General features: G+C 42.3%; 1 protein-coding gene across 2 annotated transcripts; it reads right to left on the bottom strand.

The window, feature by feature from the left end:
- Window positions 1-8361: 8361 nt before the first annotated feature.
- Window positions 8362-15256, bottom strand: ATP5PD (ATP synthase peripheral stalk subunit d). Of its 2 annotated transcripts, none has more exons than XM_077327870.1 (6): window positions 15161-15256; window positions 14001-14131; window positions 12166-12262; window positions 11092-11163; window positions 9781-9843; window positions 8362-8566 (listed from the first exon to the last, which is right to left on the bottom strand). In XM_077327870.1, the coding sequence occupies exons 2-6, from the start codon at window positions 14120-14122 to the stop codon at window positions 8435-8437; spliced, it is 486 nt and encodes a 161-aa protein (XP_077183985.1). In that variant the 5' UTR covers window positions 14123-14131; window positions 15161-15256; the 3' UTR covers window positions 8362-8434. The 2 variants fall into 2 exon arrangements, with proteins under 2 accessions (XP_077183985.1, XP_077183983.1); XM_077327868.1 differs by having other exon boundaries at window positions 15123-15223.
- Between the last annotated feature and the right edge of the window lie 232 nt (window positions 15257-15488).

Below are 15488 nucleotides of genomic sequence, written 5' to 3'. Positions count from 1 at the left end.
GGCCTGGATCAGGGGTTGTGAAAGTAAGCCACAGAATGCCAGCAAGTGGGGTGACTTACAGAGGGAAAACACTGTTTCTTCATAAAACTTTGACAGCCTTTTGACATGTCCCAGCCCTAGGTTTCTGTGTTTTCAGTGGGAGTTCCTTAATAAAAAACATGCACATAATAGACCAACACTCAAACTAACCATAACTAAACTGAGGACACAAGCTTGACTTAGACTGGAGTAACTGCATATAATTGCAATATGAGTGTGACATACACATTCATGGAGCTGTTCCTGACAACTACACAAACTGTAGTCAAGAATGCTTTGATGATTAATCCAAGATGAGTCATTTTTTATTTTTTCCACCTTTTGCAAACCTTCGCTAGATGCTCAATGTGTCAGGCCACAATACAGAGAGTGGATTCAACAGATATATCTTCAACAGATAAACTACTGTGAAAGAGGATACAAATATAACTTCTGATGTCCTGCTCTTTTCCTAGTCCTATTGTCCATCCTCTCCTTTGGCTCACTGGAGCAAACAATATTCTGTTTTGACTCCCAGCAGAGAGGATATCTACAGGGCCTATGGGATCAACCGGACTATGATGACCGCAGAATGCCACAAGAAGAATGAAAACACAGAATTCCTGTAAATTTTCAGGATGTGGCCAAGACAATGATCGTCTGAGTCTTTAGAAGTGAGCTAATTGTTTTTAGGAAATTAACTTTACGCAACTTTCTCCCACAAACGAAAAGCATAATGGCCCTTCTCCATTATTTATGACCTAAGAAACTTCAGATGCTGAAGGTATGCATTTTTAAGAGTCATATTAATAATGTGCAGTTCTCATTAATGGCAGCATCGAAAATGCAGGCAGTCAGATCTGGATGGGAACACAAATGTTCCATTAGGGTCCAGGGACTCTGCCAATCCCATCTTTCTCTTTGGTTCTTGCTTTCCCCCGATTCTTCTCTCCTGTGGTTTAGGTTGATTGCAAGTAGATGAATCAAGCAGGTGAAATGGAATACACTAAAGCGACTTGGCTTTTGAGGAGACGCGGAAGAAAGGGTCATAATTATCAGAGATATCTGAAATTACCAGCCTCTTTCCAATCACAAAGAGAAAAAAGCACTTAGAAGAACTGTTTCTTTGATTACTTCCAAGGAAGTATAAAATGATTTCAAAGGGACTTACATTCTAGGGCTGTAGTGCTGGCGATTATACCATGAATACACCTCATCCCTGCAACCCAGTCCTCTGGCCTTCCTCATCAGACACTCCATAGAGTGTCACCGGTAGATTTTTTTTTTAAATTTCTTCAGTGTAGAAGAAGAAATGTGGAGATCTTTTATCTCTTGCTCAGTTTCCATGTGAGATTCACAATTGTTTGTTCCTAAGCAAATGTGATGTTCAACTTAGCTGGTTGCATGGAAAAGCAAGGCCCTTTCCTGCAGTGATGGGATAAGGGTGGGCTTGTTAGTTTCTGAAAGTAGGACAGTGGTTTTCAATTCACATTTTACCACCAGTGGAAGATACACAGTCCATGGCCACCTTTTCATTTTATTCTTTACATGATCTGCTTTGGAACAGAACAGTATGAAGTGATTTGCTTCAATATCTGAATATTTCTAAAGACATAAACTGCTTTTGTACACCAGAAGTATTGGACAAAAGTTTTAGAAGTGAGGTTGGACTTTACTCTGATCTCCATCATGGAAGAAGTAAGAAGGCAAAGTTTTTAGACTTGCTGTGCCCTTCATCTTCAAACAAGCAAGGAGAGGGAAATTGACCTTACCAATGCTAAGCGCAGTTCCACACCCAGGAAAAATAGTGAGACGCCTTTTGAAAACGCCATATTTTTGGCGCTTTGCACAACGTCATCAGCATCCAGAGACCCAGAAGCAAACTGGCAGCTACATCCTCCGTTTTAAAGTGTTAGTGGGGGAATCACGTAAACTGGATTCCCCCAACATCGTAGCACAAGCAGGAGGAGAGCTACCAGCAAGCCACACGCCAAGGAACTGTGCGGAGCCAACGTAGTGCTATCTCCATCTCCGGGGCCCACCTTTGCACCCACTTCCCTCCCCCTTCTCCTGGGGATAGTGAGCTCCATGGCGTCGATTGTGTTGCAGCCTTTGAAGTTCAATTTTCAACTCTTTTTGGCTAAATATTGGAGGCTTGTGCACTTCTGTTCTTTTTACAAGAATAGAGTATTCTCAACACTGATGGTGATATACTGGTGTTTGAGCCTGTGGTCTCACATTATGGTTTCCAAGACAATGTGTGTCTTGCCACTCCTGCTTGAAATGGCGAAAGAGGGGAACATGCTAGACATACTCCTCTCATCCACCTGTCAATCAAGACAGATGGCCAATCACCTTTCTCCCTCTTTTAAAGGGACCGTGATGCAAGGCAATTAAAAAAAAAAGTTCTCAGTTTAAACGCCTATGCACCTATCCATAGATGTAGAGTGCTTTTTTTTACTGCCATGCCTCTTGGAATCCTGAGCCTTGAAGATTTTAAGAAATGATCTTTTTCCCAAAATTTTTTTTGGGGGGTGGAGAGGCATGCTTTGCGTGTAAACTGGTGGGGAAGAGTTTTCTTTTTGCTCTGCCTGGGCTATTGTACCACTATTTGTTGCTCCAGGCAGTTAGAATTATAACTGTTCCATTTGCTGTTTTCAGTTCTCTTTGCCAGCTATGCACACTACATCTGAAGGGTCATTTTTGAAACCTTACAGCTGAGAATTCAAATTACCAAATAATTCTAATACATAAAGTAATGAAACAAAATCAAACTCAAGGTGTGAGAAACAGCTGTTGTTGTTGTCAGCCATTCAGTCATGTCTGACTCTTGGCAATCCCATGGCACAGCTGTCGCCATGATCACAATCTTGTGCCTCCTCCCTCAGCCGTGCAATGTTCTGGCCGGTGTCCATCCTAATCGCATCCAACCACCGTGCCCTTTGTCGGCCTTGTTTCCTTTTTCCACTGACCAATCCTAGCATAATTCCTTTCTCCATTGAGTTGGATCACATGATGTGGCCAAAGTGAGCCGGAGATTCATGATTTTGCCTACCAGTGATATATCAGGTTTTATGCACTGTAGTATTCCCTTGTTAGTGACTTTTGCTGTCTATGGAACCCACAGAAGCCTTCTCTAACACTAGAGATCAAATTAATTAATTCTTCTCTTTTCCAGTTTCCATCGTCCAACTTTCACACCCATAAGTGGCTACTGGAAAGATGATAATTCTAACTAATCTATATTTGGTAAGGCTTATGTCCTTGGTTTTCCATGTTCAGTTCAAGCTCATAATTGCTGAGCAACCCAGAGCAATTTGATGTTTTATTTCCATACTGCAATTGCCACTCACATCAATTTGTGATCCAAGATAAATGAATTCTTGAACACATTCAATCGTTGTTGTGACATGCCTGTGTTTTTTTGTAGTGGTCAATATTTTGGTCTTTTTAGTGTTTAAGGCCAAATTTCTTCATTGACCTTTCTAATCAGCTGTTCTCGGCCTTCCTTAGTTTCTGACAGGAGGGTAGAGTCATCAGCATACCAAAGATTATTTATATTCTTAAATCCAATCTTAATTCCAGTGTTTGATTCTTTGAGTTCAATCTCTAATGATCTCAGCATACAAGTTAAACAGGAAGGGGGAACTTATACTTCAAATACTTCAAACCTAACCCCATTTGTCTCTTTCTCATTTAACCAGAACACAATAAAGTAGAAAAGGGTTTTTCAATGGAAGGAACAGTACATTTTTCTACCTATGCCAGGCAAGGCAGCTTGCACCCAATCTCTCAAAGCCTGACCTAGCCAGAGTAATCCATGCAACAGTCACCTCTAGATTAGACTTCTGCGATTCGCTCTGTGCAGGGGCTTAAGATTGTTCCATAAACTCCAACTGGTTCAAAATGTACCTACGCAAGTCCTAACAGGGAAAGCACATATAACTCCAGAGCTTGCTCTGCCGCATTGGCTCCAGACTGGAGACTGAATCAGATTCAAAGTGTTGGTGTTAACCTTTAAAGCACTAAATGGTCTGGGACCAACATAGCTGCAGGACCTCCTCTTCCCCTATAATCCCCTAAGAGCCTTATGAAGAAGAAGAAGAAGAAGAAGAGTTGGTTCTTATATGCCGCTTTTCCCTACCCGAAGGAGGCTCAAAGCGGCTTACAGTCGCCTTCCCATTCCTCTCCCCACAACAGACACCCTGTGGGGTGGGTGAGGCTGAGAGAGCGCTGATATCACTGCTCGGTCAGAACAGTTTTATCAGTGCCGTGGCAAGCCCAAGGTCACCCAGCTGGTTGCATGTGGGGGAGCGCAGAATCGAACCTGGCATGCCAGATTAGAAGTCCACACTCCTAACCACTACACCAAACTGGCTCTCTGATGATCAGCTCACAATCTGTTCAGGGTTCCCAGTCCGAGAGAGGTGAAACTGGCCTTGACCAGGGCCAGGTCCTAGCCTAGAGGAATGAACTCCCAGGAGAGATCAGGGCCCTGTGGGATCTCAATCAGTTCTGAAAGGGCGTGCAAGATGGAACTGTTGCACCGGGCTTATGGTCGAGGCCCACTGTAACATCTGCCGAAATAGCTGGCTCCACTGCTGGTACGAGAAGTCAGAAGATCAGCTCCCTGCTAGAGCAGTGGTTCCCAACCTTTTTATCACTGGGGACCACTCAACGCTGGGGACCACTCAACACCTTTTACTGAGGCCCGGTGGGGGGGGGTAGTTTACTCCTCTACTCTCAACCACTGCCCTAGCGCTCTCTGATCGCTATGGTAATGTTTAAACATCCCTTCAAAATAAGATACAGACACGCCACAACAATGAAGTGTATTGTAAAGGGCCGGGGGGGGGATGAAGTAAAGGGCCGGGGGAGGGAGAAGGCGTCCTTCGGGGCCCACCTCCAATTAGTCGAAGGACCACATGTGGTCCGTGGCCCACAGGTTGGGATGGCTATGCTAGAGGACTCCCCTGTCTGGAAATTTTAGAGGGGGTCATTTTGTATATTGCAACCGCTCTGCACATTTCAAAAGGGCAACCTAAATATAAAATTATTATTATCATCATCATCATCATTATATGGTGATGATGACGATGTAGAGAAGATCTTGTCAACTTTTACTCTGTTTTGGCATTCTCAAGTTACAAAGAAAATGTGTTAATTTTAACAGCCTCAAAAAGCTCCTCCAAGAAATTACACTGTATTGAATAACATATATTAGTTGAGTCACTGTTTGAGACAGACAAGTAATTAATGATGAGAAAAAACTTGGGGCAATTCCACACATCTGCCAGTGTTGCTGGATGTCCACGGCAGCCTGAACCACTACAATTTGTAGTGGAATTTTGACATTTCACACAGTGCAGTTTGTAGTGCAATATTCATGCACCCATAGCGCTTTTTTGGTAACGCACATGTTATCGGTCTTGCAGAAATTGCAAACAAGTTGTTCTAAATCTGTGGCGCTTCTGCCTGTCTCTGCCCGTCAATCAAACTGAAGAGCCAATGAAACGGCTCTTTTGTGGCTCTGAAATGCCCCTTTCCCTTTAAATTTTATTTTTAAACAATCCAAAAACACACGTGGCAACGAATATGTGTTAATTAATTTGTATTTTGTGGTAATTTCCTCCAAAAAATGGCTTTTTACAGAAGGCTAAACCAGGAGGGAGGTATACCTTCAGCCAAACAAAAAGCATGCTCATTTGTTTGTTGCTTTATATGGTTTGTAAGGGGGGGGGGGCATTCCTGTCCCTGGGAAGCTTGGGGGTGGAAGCAGAGGAGGGACCTTCTTTCTAACGCTATTTTGAGAACGCACAAGTCTTTTGCTGATGTGTTGCAGGCTGTTCTCAGAAGTCAAGCACTTTTTTTAGGGAGAATCCTCTTTTTACCATTCCCTCCGAAGTGCTATAAAAAAAGCAAATGTTACGGGAGTGTTTCAGTTTATGTACGACTTTGTGCGTAATGTAGCATTTACAAAGTGTTACAATTCAGCTACATTTATGTTGTGGGGAATGGACCTTGTTTGGAGCTCTTCTAGCGCTGAATCAGTGGGTGACTTTCTACTATGGAATATGGCATTAGGATCTTCTTCATTAAAATAGATTTGTGGCTAGGTGTGGTTTTAGTGAAGTATGTTTTTTATTTCTCTACCTAAATTCAAGTGTTAGGTCACTCAATAGATCTTTGCAAGTAACAATCGCATGCGGCTAATTAGAATTTGGTGACTTTCAGAAGCAATTTGTGCCATGGTATGGGAGTTCAAAGGGAGAAAAAGATTTCACACATACAAAGCACACCTAAAGTAGCACTTTTGAACACTGTATTATTCCTGAACCAGAGCATATATATATTCCTATGCAATTACAAACTATTACACTTTTAAACCATCTTCAATTTGATTTTTTCCCTTTTCTGCTCTCCAGCTTGAGAATTAAAGTAATGTTCTTAGGACTTCAGTTATAAACACCTTTGTTTTGAGAGAGATGAAATACACACACACACACACAAGGCCAAGCCAACTGCATTCATGGATACAACAGGCGCTAGATTAGAGGGGTGGAGTGGAAAATTTTGCGGACAGCCTTCCCCATCCCCCAGGACCTAGAAAGACTGCAGGCAGCTGTTATGGAACTCACCAGCAGGGGCAATTCTCACACAGCAGCGATCTGCAGCCTCCAAGCCTCGGAGGGAAGTGGAAGGAGGAGTGGGTAGTCAGGGGTGGGGGCTGGCCACTGGACAGACAGCCAAGCCAGTTGGAGGAGGTGGCACTCAGGGGCGGGACAGCCACCCTGACTGGGTGTTAAGCACTGAGTGGCACTTAAGCCATGAGACACTCCTCCTCCAAGGCCTTACCAGAAATATATAGTGGAACAGATATCCAACAGAAGTTAAGAAATACTGTTTTATACTATTTGTTTGAATGCAAATTGTAGAGAGAGCAAAACAACTCGTGGAACTGCTGTCATTTGGAAAGATTTTTTAAATCTCTGATGTTAAGAAAATTTAATTATTATACAGGGAATTTTGGCAGGAAAGACAATCAGAGCCACAATCCCCCTTCCTTTCAAGTTATATTTGTATTGGATCAGATTAGCCCTGATCTTAGCCTGTGTGTCATGTCCATTAATGTAACTGGCAATTCAGGTTGTCCAGAGAGTTAACAAAGTGCTTTGCACATTTACCACTGCATTTTCACTGAGGGAATTTAGTTACAAAGGCTTCCACTCTGACACTTCTAACATCTTAAAGAACTCAAATGCAAAACCTGTATAGGTAACCTTGCTAAAGTTGGTTTGCTAAAACTGGCTTCCATACCAGTGGTCTAGAAAGTAGAACATATTACAGTGTTTTCAAGGGGGCTAAGGGGAATCTGGAAAAGTACAGACAACTTAACATCTGTTCTGGATAAAATAGCAGAAATGGTTCTTAAAGACAGGTATATTAAACACATCAAGGGAAAACTAATCCCAGCTGCTATGAAAGAAAGTCCTACCTCACCAGCCTTTGGGAATTCTTTGACATTATATACTTGGATTCCCAAAAGACTTTTGATAAAATACTGCCACAAAGGCTCCTTTTATAGATTAAAATTGGTTAAATGGCTAGAAGCAGAAAGAAAGAAAAGGTCTATTAGATCTGCTCCCACTCCCACCAGAAGAGGACTTGGCCTCTGGCTGAACAAGGAGGGATAGGATTGGGTGAAGAGGATGTGACCACTGCTGCCTTTGTTGTTGTAATTTTATTGGGTTTTATTGTATTTTAATGTTTTTAAAGGTATTTTAATGTTAATCTGGCAAGCCGGGTTTGATTCCACACTCCCCCACATGCAGCCAGCTGGGTGACTTTGACCTCACCACAGCACTGATAAAGCTGTTCTGACCGAGCAGTGATATCAGCGCTCTCTCAGCCTCACCCACCCCACAGGGTGTCTGTTGTGGGGAGAGGAAAGGGAAGGCGACTGTAAGCTGCTCTGAGACTCTTTCTGGTGGAGAAAAGCAGCTTATAAGAACCAACTCTTCTTATTTTGCGAACCGTCGCAAGACCATTCAGGGAGTGGCGGTATATAAATTGAAAAATAAATAAATAGACAGTTGTTGCAATTGTACGGGAGTGAGCAGCAGGATCCCACAATAGCATTGGGAGATGTGCGATTTAATGCATACATATATGATTTGGAATTGGAGGAGTGATGAAAAGAGTATCAGTCAAGTTTGATGTAGGTAATGCAAAGTGGGACAAAAATTCCAAGTTTAAATACATGCTGGTGAGGTCTGAGCTGGCCAAAACTGAAGGGGAAGATATCTTGGGGCTGTAGTGGATAGAACAATGCAAACTACAGGGTGTAATACAATTGCTTTATTTGAGAGATTCTAGATTCGACTGTCATCACAAGGTGCTCTCAGACATGGAGGTTTCACAACTCTGAAATCGGATAGTACGGCCAATATGGATTTTTTACTTTGTCTGGTTTCGTTTCAGGAAATGCCTCATGGTAGTCATCAATTGTCATCTGCTCAAAAGGAATCATGTTTTTTATCTTTTGGAGCTTGAAAGAAAGGAAAAGAAACAAGAAGCCATCAGTTCATAAAGAAGCATATTTAACACAGAACTTATTAGGTTGGATTCAGTGATCCACAGGGTGCAAAGTATGCAGATCTTTGCTGTATTCCCTCATATGGACTTACTACCAAGAAAGCCCGTTACAAACAGAAATGTAATGGGTGCTAGGACCCAGGGGACACTGGGAGGTGCAGATCTATCTGTGTGTTCCTTTCTACCCACTCCCTGCGTGTCAGTGTGCTATGCAGAAGGCAAAGCAGGTAATTAGGGATGGTTTGTAGGAGGGAAGGAGAGCTGGTGTGCAGTTTGGGGCAGCTCTCTCTGTCTGACTCTCCCTCTGTCACAGCAGGGGTGGCTGTGTATCTCTCTGCCTCCTTTGCAGCAGGAGCGATAGGAGGGGGATGAAGGCTCGTGTTCAGTCTGGCAGGGCTCTCTGTGTCTCTCTCTGTCTCTGGCGCAGCTAAGAGGAATGTGGCTAGCGTCCAGGGAGGAAGGGCGGGAGCTGTAGGGGCAGGGCCAATCAGGGTGCAGCCAGCCCTGTTTGGCTCTATTCCAACTTGGGCAGCCGGACACGCTCCACCCCCCAGGCTGTTTCACAAATATATAGAGGAACTATGGATAAAGATTTAATCAGATGACGTGTGTGTAGTGTACCCAGGAGATCCAAGGACTGTCTGGCAGGCAGGCAAAGGGACGTTTGCAGGTGGTTTGCCATTACCTGTCTCCACATAATGACTCTTAATGTTCCTTGGAGGAACCATCAAAATTCTTGGAGGTCTCCCATTCAAATACTAGCCAGGGTTGGCCCTACTTAGCTTCCCAGATCTGACTAGATCAGGTTTGTCTTGGTTATCCATATCAGAGCCCTCACATGGACTAACAGTCACACAGGCTAGGGTTGAAATTGAGTAGAGGGAAGAAAGCAAAATTCTCCCCTCTACTTCCACAAGGGGAAGGAAGGGATAAAGCTGTCCTCCTTTACCCTACTAAACCTCTGGCCAGCAGGGCCATTGGTCCACACAGGTCCTGCAACCCCAGGAATTAACTACCCAGGAGTCAGAAGGGACTGTGTGCATGTGGGGGGGGAATGATGCACCACATCCAGCAGCATCGCTTGCTGACAAACTGATAGATCCATCCCACTGAGAGACAAACAACATGAACTTGTGCCCGTTTGTATCAAGGAAACCACCAGCTTACCTCTTTTTCATGCTCGACAACACGGGCTTTTGAGGCTTCTATATAGGCAGCAGCGCTCTTGTTCTGCAAAAAAAGTACATTATTCAGTCAGCATCCTGATGAAACTCTAAACTGCCAAGGAGGCTTAACTTTGTGGTTCAGATTCGAACACTCAGACGTATCCAAAGCTGCCATGAAAATTTGACTGATAAATATGAAAAGAAGCTGTAGTTGGCCTGATGATGAACTCCTGTTTCCAAAATGTCAGCCATTTAACATCTGTAAATTCCATACAGTGAAGGTATAGGAATTTACATTCAGTATTAATTTAATTTGATTTCTATACCGCCCTCCCATATGGCTCAGGGTGGTTTACATACAACATCATAGGGGATACATTACATTAAATACCATCCCAGAAATTATGTATTTTCAGCCATGGCCTCCAGAAGCCAGTAAAAATTCCAGTGGACCTTTGAAGAAGAGTAAACTCTCATAAGTTTCTGTCTATGGTTGCTGTTGTGTCTCTTTTAATTGCTATGGTCTCCTTTATTTATTGCCTTTTATATGCACTTTGGAGCATTATTGCCATTTCAAGTATTATGGTAAGCTGTTAGTCACTGGATTGTTGTTGATTCTTTGCCAATTTCATATGGTTGCACAGCAGTGGTCCGCAACCTTTGTCAGGCTGCGGAATGGGGGGGGCAATCTGGGTGCCGCTCATGCGTGGTAGCCCATGCGCAAACACACATGTGCAAGCGCGTTTGCAGCCGCGCATGGTATAAACGCGCATGTGCGGACCTGCCACGCATGTGCGTTGGTGCCGGCGGCCGCGCTTCCCTTTCCCTCCTCTCCCGCAAAAAGAAGCTTGCTGGGCCGCAAGCTAATTGGCCACTTTGGTGGCCAATTTGCTTGCGGCCCGGGAAGTTTCTCACTGGGGGGGGCAGGGAGAGGGAACCGCAGCCCGGTGCTGAGTCCTTCGCGGCCCGGCACCGGGCTGCAGCCTGGTGGTTAGGGACCACTGTTGTACAGCACTTAATTTTCTTCTTTGTGCCCACCCTAAATGCTGTAAGGTCTGTCTGACGATAGCAAGAGATCTCTACTTCTTTTTAAAATAAGAATATACTCAGAGATATGTAACTTTATCTTATCAATGTTAAAATTTCAGGAAAAGGAGTCTACGTATATGCTCCCACAACTAAGAGAGTAAGATAAGCTATGAACAGAGAATAATGTCCAAACCATTCTCCCAAGATACAATGTGAGCAGAAATTATGGCTCATTAAAATCTACCACTGACATATACTGAAGAAATGCTGGGCAGTTACTTACAGCTGCTTGTTCTTGGGCTTCTATCTCAGCCGACAGAGTGTCCACAGGCTCAGGAACTTTAAATGCCTTATACTGTGAAATATAGATAATATATTTTTAAGGTTGTTATCTTTTGAGTCTATCAGTTATAAATGCTGTCAGTTAGCTTTTCTCATGTAGCTCTGCCAGTGCCTTCTTCAAGCATAGTCTCTTAACTATGCACTGTTACAGATAAATATCCAAGCCAGAGAATGTAGGCATGTTCAATACATGAATCAGGAACTTGAAATCTAATTCCAGCTATTAAGGCTAGCCCTGCTATGACCTTATTTACAAATGGAGAAAAGAGTGGCCACATTAATGTCTTGCCTTCACAGGGATTCATTTTTAAAAGATCAATTTCCGGACAATACTAGGACCATGAAGCATTTATTGCTTCAATGAAGCAGGTTACGAATGCCTTAGAATTATACTTGTACAGGAACTATGATGCTTCATTCAAAAAAGCATGAGCTATCTTGACAGGCAAAGAAACAGCCAAGCACAAGGGACATATGATTTGGATCATTAATTTACACTGCACATAGAGAAGATTTATTGGTAGTATTAAAGACACATTAATGGTGCTAAGGTTAAAAGTTTCAACCTGCCAGTGATCTTACAAAAAGTAAAAAAGTAACAATAAAGACCAAGTAAATAAGGAATGGCCAGAATTCTGGACCATAAGTAAAATGCACACAATAAAGGAATATTCTGCTACTATTATATATTCTGACACATATTCAGAGCTCATGCCCTCCCCATGAAAATCAGCACAATGATTGCTTTGTTTTTATAGCCTTACTCTTAGAAGAAAATGAAGAGGTTTCATAGCTACATATCCTTTCCCTGGCAACAGTTGCTATACTGAGGATAGAAGGAAAAATGTTATCACCAGAGTAGGCCTGAGTGCTACAGCATTTTTTCTGCAAGTGCAGAAGCCTGCTGAAAAATAGTATCCCGATCAGTGTAAGTTCTGACTTAGTTCTCACACAGACAGTCCTACTTGAGATTCCAGAACATCCAAAGCAGTCAAATATTACAACTTGGCCTTACCTTCTTCTCAAATTCATCTACCATGCCAGGTTTTGCAACTGTAGTTTTGTAAAAAGCCCAGTCAATGGCTGGAGGAGATTCCGGCAAAGAAGTAAGCCTGTTAATAGAAAAAATACATTTCAACTATTAGAAACATCATGATATTTCTGGTTCTACTCCTAATCCCCATTCTACACCTAATCCCCATTCTTATCATGCATTTTAAGGGTGGCTAGTTAAAGCTGCTAATGCTATCTGAGCTTCAGCAAATCTTAAGTGAATTTTGTAAGAACTGTTAGTGCTAGAACTGTTAGTGGACAGCTAAGATTTAAATTTTCACACATATCCCAATGTGGTATAATCTGTCTGCCTATTCCTAAACTTTTCAGATCGCTGCCCTGTGAAGACAGCATTCTGTAGTGTTAAGAATGACAGAATATAATACCAAGGCTTGAATGCTTGCTCTGCAATGGAAGCTTGCTCAGTCACTTCAGCCAGTCACACATGTGCAACTAATCTATGTCACAGGGTTGTTATGAGAGAAAAAATTAGAACAGGAGAACAATGTAATGCACTTTGGATTCCCATTGTGAAGAATGGCATGGAGTAAATTATGCAAAATAAAAATGTTGAAAGAATGTTTTGGAAGTAGTTTGCAAAACATCATCTGATGGTTTTTTCATAAGGTCTACACAGGACTGCTCTTTTTCAGCAAGCTTATTCTTGACAGGTATATGGATTGTCAATATGCTAATCAAGAATATGCTTCCAACTCTAGACTCCAAGGAGAAAAAAAGAACTGTCAAAGCATAAAGCTGTTGTTTGGCTTTAAGGTCATGTTTGTAACCTCCCTTTTGCTATACAAGAATGGCAAGACAAAAATATTTCCAAAAGATGAATTTGCATTTAGCTATCTATATCAAGACTAGACTTGGCTAGTGCCAGTTTTGGACAGTTTTCCTTGATCTTGATAAAGGACTTTCAGTTAAACCTTAAAACAAATAAATGAATTTCAGCAGCTATAAAGGAAAATCATATTTGATATACTGTACTTCACACTCACAACTTTCAGAATGCAGTTGTATTAAACTTTAATCACACTATTGATAATGCAGATCACCAATATTTCATTACAACCATTTTTTCCATAAAGATAAGCAACATGTTAGGTTTGTAGGCTGAATAAAGGATAATATAAAGGCAATTATCCAAATCCATCCCCTTCAACCAACTTTTTCATTAACAGTTAATAAATGGAGCCCTGACCTTAAATACTTTGCCAAACCAGTGTAATAAGAAGAGTTGGTTTCTATATGAAGCTTTTCTCTACCCGAAGGAGTCTCAAAGCAGCTTACATTCGCCTTCCCTTTCCTCTCCCCACAACAGACACCCTTGTGAGGTAGGTGAGGCTGAGAGAGCCCTGATATTACTGAAGAAGAAGAGTTGGTTCTTATATGCCTCTTTTCTCTACCCGAAGGAGTCTCAAAATGGCTTGCAGTCACCTTCCCTTTCCTCTCCCCACAACAGACACCCTGTGAGCTAGGTGAAGCTGATATTACTGCCCGGTCAGAACAGCTTTATCAATGCTGTGGCGAGGTCAAGGTCACCCAGCTGGATGCATGTGGGACAGCGCAGAAATAAACCCGGCTCACCAGATTACAAGTCCGCACTCCTAACCACTATATCAAGCTGGTTTAGAGCCAATTAATTCTACCAATAGAACATAATTCACTCTAGTAAAAATTAGTGTCACCAATAAATCCAGCTTGAAACTCCTCTGCCCCAAACATAAAGAAGGATTTCTCCTGGAAAAAGGTCTTCCTGCCCCACAAATGCCCTTCTTAGAAAATACTTACTTGGCTGCGAGCGCATCACTGCGTGTTTTCAGGGCATTGAACATGGATTTCTGATTGGAAGGTACTCGTTCAGCAAAAGCCACCCAGTCTATTGCTTTCAAAGCAGCTCTGCGACCAGCCATTGTTGCAGTCTACAAAATCAAGAAAGTAAAGTAAAATGCACAATAGGGAGAGCAAAGCAAGACTACAGTGATTTGTGCCATGATAACTTTATACCTTCAAAAAGTCAAGGAAACACCCTAACCATTTAAAAAAAAATCTAATTAGCTATAGCATAAGCCCCATGAACACAGCAATATTTATCTCTGAGTAGACCTATATATTGCATGCTGTAAAGCTCAGATTTATTGAATGGCAGAGTTACACATATGCATATAATAATATGTAGCAAAGTATGTACAACAGTGTAAGGTGACCAGATTGTCCCACTTTTGGAGGGGCATCTTGGGGCACCTGGCAAATTGTACTTATGTTGAAATTAAAAAAAATATATATTACAAAACTATTTTTGCATTCTAGGAAAATATTTGTTGCTCCATATAGACCAAATTTTTAATCAAGGACCCCCCCCCCCCAGTCAATGGTGTCCCGCTTTACCAATGTTAAAATCTGGTCACCTTATACAACAGTTATGCAGATTGATTGAGCAATTCCCTTAAAGACCAAAATCGTATTATATACTCTCAAAGACTCAGACAATAAACTAAGAAATTGCTTTTCAAAGCAATAGTTACAAGCAAGTTGTGTTAATCAGCATCACCTTGTTTATACAACAGCTCCTCCAAAAGGGCAATATTCACATAACCAAAGACATGACTAGTAGTATTAACCTCTCCTTCGCATTGCTCTAATGTCCTGTTCCTAAAACCATAGGCAGGAGCAAGTGAACTCCAGGCCACCAAGCTCCTGCCATCCATCAGTACAAACAAAAAACAGCAAAACGTAGGAAAGCACACAAGACAGTAGAAGAGTAGATTGTTCAGCAACCTTGAACATTCTGGAAAACAAGACTGTGACCAGAGCAATGGGGCACAATCGTCACAACTAACCCTCAGTAATAAGCGGCTGGAGAAAGGAAGAGAGGCAGCCTAAGAGAATCTTTCCCCTGCCCCGCCAGCTTACCTGCTAAGAACTAGAAAAGCGAAGCGTTCTTCACTCACCTTCAGCAACTCCTTTACTCCCACCGGAAACGGCCTTCCGGAAACAAAGCTTGGGAGCAACCAATCAGAATTTCCGAAAAACCGGAAACAGCCCGCTGAAGAACTAGAAACGTAAAATAAAAACATAGACTTATTTTAAAATATGTATGACTATCGTAGACAAACCACAATCACCCCTTCCGCATTTTATTGGCCTTTCCGGACTAGATCTAGACGGTTTTTATAGGATGAGGGGCCAAGCCAAACACCCACCATAGAGAAGCTACAGCCTAGAGCGACGCCACACGGGACAGATAGAAACTGAAGGCCAATGAGGGTTTTCCGTTTT

Source organism: Paroedura picta, chromosome 3, assembly GCF_049243985.1.
Source record: "Paroedura picta isolate Pp20150507F chromosome 3, Ppicta_v3.0, whole genome shotgun sequence".
Lineage (NCBI taxonomy): Eukaryota > Metazoa > Chordata > Lepidosauria > Squamata > Gekkonidae > Paroedura > Paroedura picta.
Note: the sequence above shows the minus strand (reverse complement) of the source record. Positions and strands in the feature narration are given on the sequence as shown.

Bases quoted from the DNA above. Each gene is read 5' to 3' on its own strand.
- ATP5PD (XM_077327870.1), bottom strand. From the start codon at position 14,122: ATGGCTGGTCGCAGAGCTGCTTTGAAAGCAATAGACTGGGTGGCTTTT. The intron at 11,164-12,165 runs GTAAGGCCAAGT...TATATTTCACAG, and splicing joins TAGATGAATTTGAGAAGAAG to TATAAGGCATTTAAAGTTCC. The intron at 8,567-9,780 runs GTAAGCTGGTGG...CTTTCTTTCAAG, and splicing joins TTGTCGAGCATGAAAAAGAG to CTCCAAAAGATAAAAAACAT.